The 12,746-nt window shown below is 45.9% G+C and overlaps 1 protein-coding gene across 4 annotated transcripts in view; it reads left to right on the plus strand.

Annotated features, from left to right (window-relative positions):
- LOC112259099 (Down syndrome cell adhesion molecule-like protein 1 homolog) overlaps positions 1-12,746 on the plus strand; it is a 97,607-nt gene that overhangs the window by 57,872 nt on the left and 26,989 nt on the right. For all 4 annotated transcript variants that reach the window (XM_042326740.1, XM_042326741.1, XM_042326742.1 and 1 more), the window contains exons 6-8: positions 2,838-3,113; positions 10,859-11,155; positions 12,181-12,453. In XM_042326740.1, the coding sequence (XP_042182674.1) occupies positions 2,838-3,113; positions 10,859-11,155; positions 12,181-12,453 (846 nt within the window). The remainder of the gene's footprint in view (positions 1-2,837; positions 3,114-10,858; positions 11,156-12,180; positions 12,454-12,746) is intronic.

Below are 12,746 nucleotides of genomic sequence, written 5' to 3' on the forward strand. Positions count from 1 at the left end.
TTTCTCCAAAAAGTATGATCTTTGTCCCCATGTGCAGTTGCAAACCATAGTCTGGCTTTTTTACGGTGGTTTTGGAGCAGGGGTTTCTTCCTTGCTGAGCGGCCTTTCGGGTTATGTCAATATGGGACTCGTTTTACTGTGGATGTATATACTTTTGTACCTGTTTCCTCCAGCATCTTCACAAGGTCCTTTGCTGTTGTTCTGGGATTGATTTGCACTTTTCGCACCAAAGTACTTTCATCTCTAGGAGACAGAATGTGTCTCCTTCCTGAGAGGTATGACAGCTGCGTGGTCCCATGGTGTTTATACGTGCGTACTATTGTTGGAAAATTACTTGAGTCATGCACAAAGTAGATGTCCTAACCGGCTTGCCAAAACTAAGTGTATGTAAACTTCCGACTTCAACTGTACATATGAGATTAGTAAAGCAGTAAGTAAACATTATTAAAGTGACCAGTGATTCCAAGTCTATGTATATAGGGTAGCAGCCTAAGGTGCAGGGTTGCGTAACCGGGTGGAAGCCAGCTAGTGGTGGCTATTTAACAGTCTGATGGCCTTGAGATAAAAGCTGTTTTTCAGTCTCTCGGTCCCAGCCTTGATGCACCTGTACTGACCTCGCCTTCTGGATGATAGCGGGGTGAACAGGCCGTGGCTTGGGTGGTTGATGTCGTTGATCTTTTTGGCCTTCCCGTGACATCAGATTCTGTAGGTGTCCTGGAGGGCAGGCAGTGTTCCCCCGGTGATGCGTTGGGCAGACCGCACAACCCTCTGGAGAGCCCTGCGGTTGCGGGCAGTGCAGTTGCCCTACCAGGTGGTGATACAGCCCGACAGGATGCTCTCAATTTGTGAGGGTTTTAGGGGCCAAGCCAAATTTCCTCAGCCTCCTGAGGTTGAAGAGGCGCTGTTGTGCCTTCTTCACCACACTGTCTGTGTGGGTAGACTATTTCAGATCTCCAGTGATATGTACGCAGAGGAACTTGAAGCTTACCATTTTCACCACTGCGGTTTCCGTCGATGTGGATAGAGGCATGTTCCCTGTGCTGTTTCCTGAAGTCCACAATCAGCTCCTTTGTTTTGTGAACAGCATTATTACATAGGTATTCCTCTTGTCCAGAAGGGATAGGGCAGTGTGTAGTGCGATGGCGATTGCATCGTCTGTGGATCTATTGGGGCGGTAAGTAAATTGAAGTGGGTCAAGGGTGTCAGGTAAGGTAGAGTTGATATGATCCTTAACTAGCCTCTCAAAGTACTTCATGATAACAGAAGTGAGTGCTACGGGGCGATAGTCATTTAGTTCAGTAACCTTTGCTTTCTTGGGTATAAGAACAATGCTGGACATCTTGAAGCAAAAGGGGACAGCAGACTGGGATAGGGAGACATTGAATATGTCCGTTAACACTCCAGCATGATCTGAGGATGTTCTGAGGATGTGGCTAGGGATGCCATCACGCCCGGCAGCCTTGCGAGGGTTAACACGCTTAAATGTCTTACTCACGTCGGCCACGGAGAAGGAGAGTCCACAGTCCTTGGTAGCGGGCCGCGTCGGTGGCACTGTGTTATCCTCAAAGCAGGCGAAGAGCGTTTAGCTTGTCCAGAAGCAAGACGTCGGTGTCCGCAATGTGGCTGGTTTTCCCTTTGTAGTCCGTGATTGTCTGTAGACCCTGCCACATACGTCTCGTGTCTGAACCGTTGAATTGCAACTCCACTTTGTCTCTGTACTGACGTTTTGCCTGTTTGATTGCCTTATGGAGGGAATAACTACACTGTTTGTATTCGGCCATATTCCCAGTCACCTTGCCATGGTTAAATGCAGTGTGCACTTACTGTTAATGTCAGACTGACATACAGACAGATACACTCACACCGTTTTCTGAATTGGTGGCAGACAGGCTCATATTCTGTACTCACACACACACACACGTTCACACGTATAATGTGAGAAATGGATCCGTATGAATGGGTGTGTAGTGTATGATGCCATGTCATATCATATCTAGACCGAGGACAGGACAGTAATGCACTGAGAATGAGCACTTCACACCACCGCCAACACCAGTCACTGTTAGAGAGATACAGAGAGCAGAGGGGGTGGGGGGTGGACTAAAAGATGACAGAGAAGGAACAATGAAACATGTAAATTGAAGTATATCTTTCATAGAGAAAGGAAGAATGAGAGAGAGAAACAGATTTATAAAAACACAGAGAAGATAGAGAGAGAGAGAGAGAGAGAGAGAGAGAGACATAGTGCAGGAGAGATAAAAAAAGGAGAGAGCAGAACAGAGGCAGGCTTTGCCAGTGGGCACATCATGGCAGCACACAGTGTGACTCTGACAGGGTGAGGGGGGCTTGGGTTGCACAGCCATACCCCCCAGCACACACCACCAGCTGCCTTATTGCTCACTGACATTTACACACGCACGCAGGCACGCACGCACGCACGCATGCACACACACACACACACACACACACACACACACACACACACACACACACACACACACACACACACACACACACACACACACACACACACACACACACACACACACACACACACACACATACATATACATATATATATATAATAGATATAGATATATATATAGATACACATATATATATGTGTGTGTGTGTGTGTGTGTGTGTGTGTGTGTGTGTGTGTGTGTGTGTGTGTGTGTGTGTGTGTGTGTGTGTGTGTGTGTGTGTGTGTGTGTGAAGTGAAGTGAAGTAATGTCTCCAGCTGCTTTTTTAATGACTGCCTGAAACGGACTGAGTCTCCTCAACTGATTGCGCTGTTTTGTTTTTCTGTCATGTGTGTGTTCTCTCTCCTCCCACAGACCCCCTGCGAGTGACCCTCTCCCCTAAGAGTCTGAAGACGGGCATCAGCAGTACCCTGTTCTTTACCTGTGCTGTGGAGGGTTCGCCAGAGTACACAGTGGCTTGGTACAGGAACACAGAACCTATAGTCCCAGACCAGCACATCTCTATACAGGGCTCCCACAACGACACCCTGCAGATCACAGCCGCTCAGAAGAGCCACTCTGGGGCCTACCAGTGCTTTGCCTCCCGCAAGGGCCACACCGCCCAGGACTTCTCTATCATACTGCTGGAGGGTAAGAGGATGAGAGAGGGAAGGAGGGAGGGAAGGTTGGATGGGAGGGTGGGAAGCAAGCAACGTTATTCTTCCAGACAGGTCCGGTTCCAGGCATAAGCGACATAAGAGGTAGATGATGTTTTTTGTTTGGAACTCAGTCGGGGTCTCAATTTATTACTGAGAGTATGAATAGTAAAATAACCTGGTTGCAATTTTGAAATTTGGTTGAGCATCAGCAATCTTTCTGTTGTTATGCCAGTCACTACATTTTTGATTGGTAGTTAGTTCTAGCCAGCTATCTAAACTTGTAGTAGTCATTACCGAATACCGACTGGGCACGTGCCCCTGACCTGCAGCGGGCACACATTGATTTTGTTAGCCATTCTCACTCAGATGTCATATTAACATGGCATAAGTCATTCATTGTTTTTTGAGTTGTAGGAATTTAGCTTTAGAGGCCCACACCAGAGTGCAATGCAGCCCCTATTTTGATGTAATTCCTGACCTATAGCGGAATTTCTCATTTAAGTTCCACCTCCGAAGAATGATGCAGGCTGCTAATACATATTCACATATTGGGGGATGGAATGTTGTGGAGATTTCCATGTGGAGGGGAGAAATAACAACAAGTAGGGCACTGATAGCTGTCAGCGTAGCTATTTAGCATGCTAACCTTATCTAGCTAGCTAATGTTATATGTTGTTGCAACATCTTTCTGGTAAGAAGAGGGGCGGGGGCGTATGCCTTATGGCTAACGTGACATGGTGTGATGAAAGAAACATACAGGAACTCAAATCCTTCTGTTCACCTGATTTAGAATTCCTCACAATCAAATGTAGACCGCATTATCTACCAAGAGAACTCTCTTCGATTATAATCACAGCCGTATATATCCCCCCCAAGCAGACACAACGATGGCTCTGAACAAACTTTATTTAACTCTTTGCAAACTGGAAACCATTTATCCGGAGGCTGCATTCATTGTAGCTGGGGAATTTAACAAGGCTAATCTGAAAACAAGACTCCCTAAATTTTATCAGCATATCGATTGCGCAACCAGGGGTGGAAAGACCTTGGATCATTGTTACTCTAACTTCCGCGACGCATATAAGGCCCTGCCCCGCCCCCCTTTCGGAAAAGCTGACCACGACTCCATTTTGTTGATCCCTGCCTACAGACAGAAACTAAAACAAGAGGCTCCCACGCTGAGGTCTGTCCAACGCTGGTCCGACCAAGCTGACTCCACACTCCAAGACTGCTTCCATCACGTGGACTGGGAGATGTTTCGTATTGCGTCAGATAACAATATTGATGAATACGCTGATTCGGTGTGCGAGTTCATTAGAACGTGCGTTGAAGATGTCGTTCCCATAGCAACGATTAAAACATTCCCTAACCAGAAACCGTGGATTGATGGCAGCATTCGCGTGAATCTGAAAGCGCGAACCACTGCTTTTAATCAGGGCAAGGTGTCTGGTAACATGACCGAATACAAACAGTGCAGCTATTCCCTCCGCAAGGCTATCAAACAAGCTAAGCGTCAGTACAGAGACAAAGTAGAATCTCAATTCAACGGCTCAGACACAAGAGGCATGTGGCAGGGTCTACAGTCAATCACGGACTACAGGAAGAAATCCAGCCCAGTCACGGACCAGGATGTCTTGCTCCCAGGCAGACTAAATAACTTTTTTGCCCGCTTTGAGGACAATACAGTGCCACTGACATGGCCTGCAACGAAAACATGCGGTCTCTCCTTCACTGCAGCCGAGGTGAGTAAGACATTTAAACGTGTTAACCCTCGCAAGGCTGCAGGCCCAGACGGCATCCCCAGCCGCGCCCTCAGAGCATGCGCAGACCAGCTGGCCGGTGTATTTACGGACATATTCAATCAATCCCTATACCCGTCTGCTGTTCCCACATGCTTCAAGAGGGCCACCATTGTTCCTGTTCCCAAGAAAGCTAAGGTAACTGAGCTAAACGACTACCGCCCCGTAGCACTCACTTCCGTCATCATGAAGTGCTTTGAGAGACTAGTCAAGGACCATATCACCTCCACCCTACCTGACACCCTAGACCCACTCCAATTTGCTTACCGCCCAAATAGGTCCACAGACGATGCAATCTCAACCACACTGCACACTGCCCTAACCCATCTGGACAAGAGGAATACCTATGTGAGAATGCTGTTCATTGACTACAGCTTGGCATTCAACACCATAGTACCCTCCAAGCTCGTGATCAAGCTCGAGACCCTGGGTCTCGACCCCGCCCTGTGCAACTGGGTTCTGGACTTCCTGACGGGCCGCCCCCAGGTGGTGAGGGTAGGCAACAACATCTCCTCCCCGCTGATCCTCAACACTGGGGCCCCACAAGGGTGCGTTCTGAGCCCTCTCCTGTACTCCCTGTTCACCCACGACTGCGTGGCCACGCACGCCTCCAACTCAATCATCAAGTTTGCGGACGACACAACAGTGGTAGGCTTGATTACCAACAACGACGAGACGGCCTACAGGGAGGAGTTGAGGGCCCTCAGAGTGTGGTGTCAGGAAAATAACCTCACACTCAACGTCAACAAAACTAAGGAGATGATTGTGGACTTCAGGAAACAGCAGAGGGAACACCCCCCTATCCACATCGATGGAACAGTAGTGGAGAGGGTAGCAAGTTTTAAGTTCCTCGGCATACACATCACAGACAAACTGAATTGGTCCTGAATTGGTCTCACACAGACAGCATCGTGAAGAAGGCGCAGCAGCGCCTCTTCAACCTCAGGAGGCTGAAGAAATTCGGCTTGTCACCAAAAGCACTCACAAACTTCTACAGATGCACAATCGAGAGCATCCTGGCGGGCTGTATCACCGCCTGGTACGGCAACTGCTCCGCCCTCAACCGTAAGGCTCTCCAGAGGGTAGTGAGGTCTGCACAACGCATCACCGGGGGCAAACTACCTGCCCTCCAGGACACCTACACCACCCGATGTTACAGGAAGGCCATAAAGATCATCAAGGACATCAACCACCCGAGCCACTGCCTGTTCACCCCGCTATCATCCAGAAGGCGAGGTCAGTACAGGTGCATCAAAGCTGGGACCGAGAGACTGAAAAACAGCTTCTATCTCAAGGCCATCAGACTGTTAAACAGCCACCACTAACATTGAGTGGCTGCTGCCAACACACTGACACTGACTCAACTCCAGCCACTTTAATAATGGGAATTGATGGGAAATGATGTAAATATATCACTAGCCACTTTAAACAATGCTACCTTATATAATGTTACTTACCCTACATTATTCATCTCATATGCATACGTATATACTGTACTCTATATCATCGACTGTATCCTTATGTAATACATGTATCACTAGCCACTTTAACTATGCCACTTTGTTTACATACTCATCTCATATGTATATACTGTACTCGATATCATCTACTGTATCTTGCCTATGCTGCTCTGTACCATCACTCATTCATATATCCTTATGTACATATTCTTTATCCCCTTACACTGTGTATAAGACAGTAGTTTTGGAATTGTTAGTTAGATTACTTGTTGGTTATTACTGCATTGTCGGAACTAGAAGCACAAGCATTTCGCTACACTCGCATTAACATCTGCTAACCATGTGTATGTGACAAATAAAATTTGATTTGATTTTAATCAAAAGATTAGCTAGCTGGCTGGCCTACTGTATGGCTGGTTCTGGAGCCTAGTGGTTAGAGTGTTGGGCCAGTAACCGAAAAGTTGCTAAATCGAATCCCTGAGCTGACAAGGTAAACAATCTGTCGTTCTGCCCCTGAACAAGGCGGTTAACCCACTGTTCCTAGGCCATCACTGTAAATAAAAATGTGTTCTTAAATGACTTGCCTAGTTAAATAAAGGTTAAATAATAAAAAAATTAAAAATACATTTGTCATAAGTATTTAGGGAAATCTTTGCCACAGATGGATATGGAAAACCAGTGTATTTTACTATTGTTTTCTCCAAAGTTTTGGCATGTCCCATAAATTGCAGCCTTAAATCCACCCTAGAAATAGAAAGAATAAAAGGTAATATTGATAGTCTAACTATTGAACGGTTTGGACTAGATTCTACATTGTAATGGACACAGTGCAACCTTTGGTAGGCTTCTGGCAGGCTGCGCTACAGCAATGCCACGTCAGCCCGTGCTCAAGAAGCTTGTGGAATTTTCTTTTGTGGGTGCCTGTTCATTATAGGATAGACACTTGTGATTTCTAGCTGCACCCGTCAAAGCAGTGGATCGTAGTCAAAACCATTCATCTTGGGGCAATGAGGGGAATGGGGTTCCAAAATGCCGTCATATTACACACAATTTTACCATTTACACTGAACAAAAATATAAACGCAACATGTAAAGTGTTGGTCCCATGTTTCATGAGCTGAAATAAAAGATCCCAGAAATGTTCCATATGAACAAAAAGATGATTTCTCTCAAATGTTGTGCACAAATTAGTTTACATCCCTGTTAGTGAGCATTTCTCCTTTGCCAAGATAATCCATCCACCTGACAGGTGTGGCATATCAAGAAGCTGATTAAACAGCATGATCATTACACAGGTTCACGTTGTGCTGGGGACAATAAAAGGCCACTCTAAAATGTGTAGTTTTGTCACGCAACACAATGCCACAGATGTCTAAAATTTTGAGGGAGTGTGCAATTGGGATGAATTGAATGTTAATTCCTCTAACATAAGCCGCCTCCAACGTTGTTTTAGAGAATTTGACAGTACGTCCAACCGGCCTCACAACCGCAGACCATGTGTACGGCGTCGTGTGGTTGAGCGGTTTGCTGATGTCAAAGTTGTGAACAGAGTGCCATATGGTGGCGGTGGGGTTATGGTATAGTTAGGCATAAGCTATGGACAATGAACACAATTGCATTTTATCAATGCCAATTTAAATGCACAGAGATACCGTGACGAGATCCTGAAGCCCATTGTTGTGCCATTCACCCGCCGCCATCACCTCATGTTTCAGCAAGATAATGACAGCTCCATGTCGCCAGGATCTGTACACAATTCCTGGAAGCTTAAAATGTCCCAGTTCTTCGATGGCCTGTATACTCACCAGAGATGTCACCCATTGAGCATGTTTGGGATGCTCTGGATTGATGTGTACGACAGCGTGTTCCAGTTCCCGCCAATATCCAGGACTTCGCACAGCCATTGAATAGGAGTGGGACAACATTCTACGGGCCACAAACAACAGCCTGATAAACTCTATGCAAAGGAGATGTGTTGCGATGCATGAGGCAAATGGTGGACACACCAGATACTGACTGGTTTTCTGTGACCAACTGAATCATATCTGTATTCCCAGTCATGTGAAATTCATAGATTAGGGCCTAATGAATTCATTTCAATTGACTGATTTCCTTATATGAACTGTAACTATTTCTCTTTAAAATGTCATATATATTTTTGTTAGACAGACTAGCTCAAACATCAAACATAAGTTTGCACCCCCTGTTTTAATTTGTTCCATGACTCAGGTGACCAAGTGTACGTTACGACAAAAAGCTGTTTGGCTCAGCTGAAGATTATTATATAGCTCAGTCCAGACTCGCGAAGAGGAAAAACTTTGCAGGTGTTTCTGATTAATAAACAATGCCATGCTGGTGGGTGGTAACATTCAAATTAAACTGTCCTGAAAAGAAACGTAGACTGAAAATTATTAGCATTTTATTTATTTTACCTTTATTTAACCAGGTAGGCAAGTTGAGAACAAGTTCTCATTTACAATTGCGACCTGGCCAAGATAAAGCAAAGCAGTTCGACAGATACAACGACACAGAGTTACACATGGAGTAAAACAAACATACAGTCAATAATACAGTATAAACAAGTCTATATACAATGTGAGCAAATGAGGTGAGAAGGGAGGTAAAGGCAAAAAAGGCCATGGTGGCAAAGTAAATACAATATAGCAAGTAAAACACTGGAATGGTAGTTTTGCAATGGAAGAATGTGCAAAGTAGAAATAAAAATAATGGGGTGCAAAGGAGCAAAATAAATAAATAAATAAAAATTAAATACAGTTGGGAAAGAGGTAGTTGTTTGGGCTAAATTATAGGTGGGCTATGTACAGGTGCAGTAATCTGTGAGCTGCTCTGACAGTTGGTGCTTAAAGCTAGTGAGGGAGATAAGTGTTTCCAGTTTCAGAGATTTTTGTAGTTCGTTCCAATCATTGGCAGCAGAGAACTGGAAGGAGAGGCGGCCAAAGAAAGAATTGGTTTTGGGGGTGACTAGAGAGATATACCTGCTGGAGCGTGTGCTACAGGTGGGAGATGCTATGGTGACCAGCGAGCTGAGATAAGGGGGACTTTACCTAGCAGGGTCTTGTAGATGACATGGAGCCAGTGGGTTTGGCGACGAGTATGAAGCGAGGGCCAGCCAACGAGAGCGTACAGGTCGCAATGGTGGGTAGTATATGGGGCTTTGGTGATAAAACGGATTGCACTGTGATAGACTGCATCCAATTTGTTGAGTAGGGTATTGGAGGCTATTTTGTAAATGACATCACCAAAGTCGAGGACTGGTAGGATGGTCAGTTTTACAAGGGTATGTTTGGCAGCATGAGTGAAGGATGCTTTGTTGCGAAATAGGAAGCCAATTCTAGATTTAACTTTGGATTGGAGATGTTTGATATGGGTCTGGAAGGAGAGTTTACAGTCTAACCAGACACCTAAGTATTTGTAGTTGTCCACGTATTCTAAGTCAGAGCCGTCCAGAGTAGTGATGTTGGACAGGCTGGTAGGTGCAGGTAGCGATCGGTTGAAGAGCATGCATTTAGTTTTACTTGTATTTAAGAGCAATTGGAGGCCACGGAAGGAGAGTTGTATGGCATTGAAGCTTGCCTGGAGGGTTGTTAACACAGTGTCCAAAGAAGGGCCGGAAGTATACAGAATGGTGTCGTCTGCGTAGAGGTGGATCAGGGACTCACCAGCAGCAAGAGCGACCTCATTGATGTATACAGAGAAGAAGAAGAAGCATGTCGTAGCATAGGTGAAACACACGGCATTGGCACGGATAATATCCAAAGTTACCACTTCAATCCCAAATATTTCATACTTTGACTAAAATTATGACTTTTTGAATTTTTGCACTTGTGGGTGTTTAAAACGGCTAAACTTTCTCTCCACCCCATGGCAAAATTGATAGAATTTCAGGAAATAAGCTGTAAAACTGCAAATGATTTCTCTCTGCCCCATGGCAAAGGTAGTATTGCATTACAATCATTATAAAATTGCTAAATGTTTCTCTCTGCTCCATGGCGAAATGTGTAGAATTGCAGGAAATTCACTTTTAAAATATAAATGTTTCTCTCCACTCTCAAGAGAGGGGCCACTAAAATGTTTTGCCGCGGGGTGGGGTCCCCCCCATCCAAATCTCGCTTACAGATGTAGGATCTTAATTTTAGCCAGTTTGCAACAGCATAAAAAGAATCCTGCAGCAACAGGAAATGTTAATTATTATGTGGATTATAATTAATAGACATTTTTGTAGGGGTTGATTTGTTTTTCGGAAGGGAAAATCAAGTCTGAAATTTCAAAGTGGAAATTACAAACTTCAGAAGCCTTTTTAAACCTCAAATAACCTACACGTTTAAAATGTCCTGCATTCTCCTGCAACAGAGTGATCAAATTAAGATCCTACATCTGTAACATTCTCACATTTCCCCTCTCTCTTTCTCTCTCTCTCCCTCTCTCTCTCTCTCTCTCTCCATCTATCTTTCCTGTAGACGGCACTCCTCGTATCGTGTCTTCCTTCAGTGAGCGCGTGGTCGCCCCCGGTGAGCCATTCTCCCTGATGTGTGCCTCCAAGGGAGCCCCACCCCCCTCCATCACCTGGACGCTGGACGACGAGCCTGTGGTGCGAGACTCCGCCTACAAGACCAGCCAGTACACCCTATCAGACGGCCTGACCGTGTCACATGTCAACGTCAGCAGCCCGGCCATCCGTGACGGGGGAGTGTATCGCTGCGCCGCACGCAACTCGGCCGGTAGCGCCGAGTACCAAGCGCGCATAAACGTAAGAGGTGCCTGTCTACTTTTCAATATACACGCACCCCACACCTGCACCTATACACGCACTGACAATAAGTATACAGTACAGAGACAGGTGGAGATGTGTGAGGAGTTAGACAAACGTGCAACACGTACACACATCCAGGACACATGCATACATGCACTAACACATACAGCAAGGTTTAGAGTCCATCATTTCACACACCCAACCCCAACCCTCCAACCGTCATCCCTCTTTCTTACTCTCTGTCTTTTTCTCTGTATGTGTGTCTCTCTCCCGCTCTCGCGTCCCTGTTTCTGTCTGTCTATGTCTTGCCCAGTGTGTGTTTCTCTCTCTTTTGCTGTGTGTCTGTCTACCTGGATGTCTCTCTGACTCCTGTCTCTATCTATCTGTTCTCATCAAGACCACAGCAAAGACCATGTCTGTTCTCATCAAGACCATAGGACAGTGTTACTGAGGGTAATGTAGTCAAACATGTGCATACACACCCATGCACACAATCACTTAGAAAACACATTAATAGATATTACAAATATTACCAGTATGATTGGGTTAAGGGGACATCACTAACCTCTTTCTCTACCCCTCAATCTGCCCCAATCACTCTCTACCCAACATTTATCTTCTCCCTCCCCAACCTTTATCTTCTCTCTACCCAACCTTTATCTTCTCTCTACCCAACCTTTATCTTCTCCCTCCCCAACCTTTATCTTCTCCCTCCCCAACCTTTATCTTCTCCCTCCCCAACCTTTATCTTCTCCCTCCCCAACCTTTATCTTCTCCCTCCCCAACCTTTATCTTCTTCATCCCCAACCTTTATCTTCTACCTCCCCAACCTTTATCTTCTCCCTCCCCAACCTTTATCTTCTCCCTCCCCAACCTTTATCTTCTCTGCTCCCCTTTTCTCCCATGTCCTCCTCCCCTCTCTCTCCTCTTCCACCCCTGTCTCCTCCTCCCTTTTCCTCCTTCTTCTTCCTCCTTTTTCCCTCCTCTCCTCCGCTCCCCTCGTCCTCCCTCTCTTTTCTGTGTCTCCAGGTTCTCCTAGGATCAGGGAGATGCGTGACATCACGGCTGTGGCAGGAAGGAACACCTTTATAACCTGTCGTGTGATTGGTTACCCCTACTACTCTATCAAGTGGTTTAAGGACGGCATGCTGCTGCCTGACAACCATCGCCAGGTGGTGTATGAGAATGGAACCCTGAGGCTGAGTGATGTGCAGAAGGGCATGGACGAGGGTACCTACCTGTGTAGTGTGCTCATCCAGCCACAGACCTCCATCGACCAGACTGTCCACGTCACTGTCAAAGGTAGGGGACTAGACAGGGTTGGAGGACAGGGGGTGGGGGCAAAGGTGGCATAGGTAAGGCAAAGGGGGAATGGATGATGTGTTACACTAAATCTACCAATGACAGGATGTTACCGCTCACTCCAGTGCAATGGATTTGTTGAAAGTCGCCAATGTTTGGACAAGGTTTCTTCCTAGTCGTAAAGAGGCAATCAGCTTAACAGGGTGGTCACACCATGGTGTTAAAAGCATCTAGCTTTATGTGAATGTGTAAGTGTGTTTGTTGGGTGGTAAGCATGTGTGCTTTAGGTGTGT

Source organism: Oncorhynchus tshawytscha, linkage group LG09 (assembly GCF_018296145.1).
Source record: "Oncorhynchus tshawytscha isolate Ot180627B linkage group LG09, Otsh_v2.0, whole genome shotgun sequence".
NCBI classification, from domain to species: Eukaryota; Metazoa; Chordata; class Actinopteri; order Salmoniformes; family Salmonidae; genus Oncorhynchus; species Oncorhynchus tshawytscha.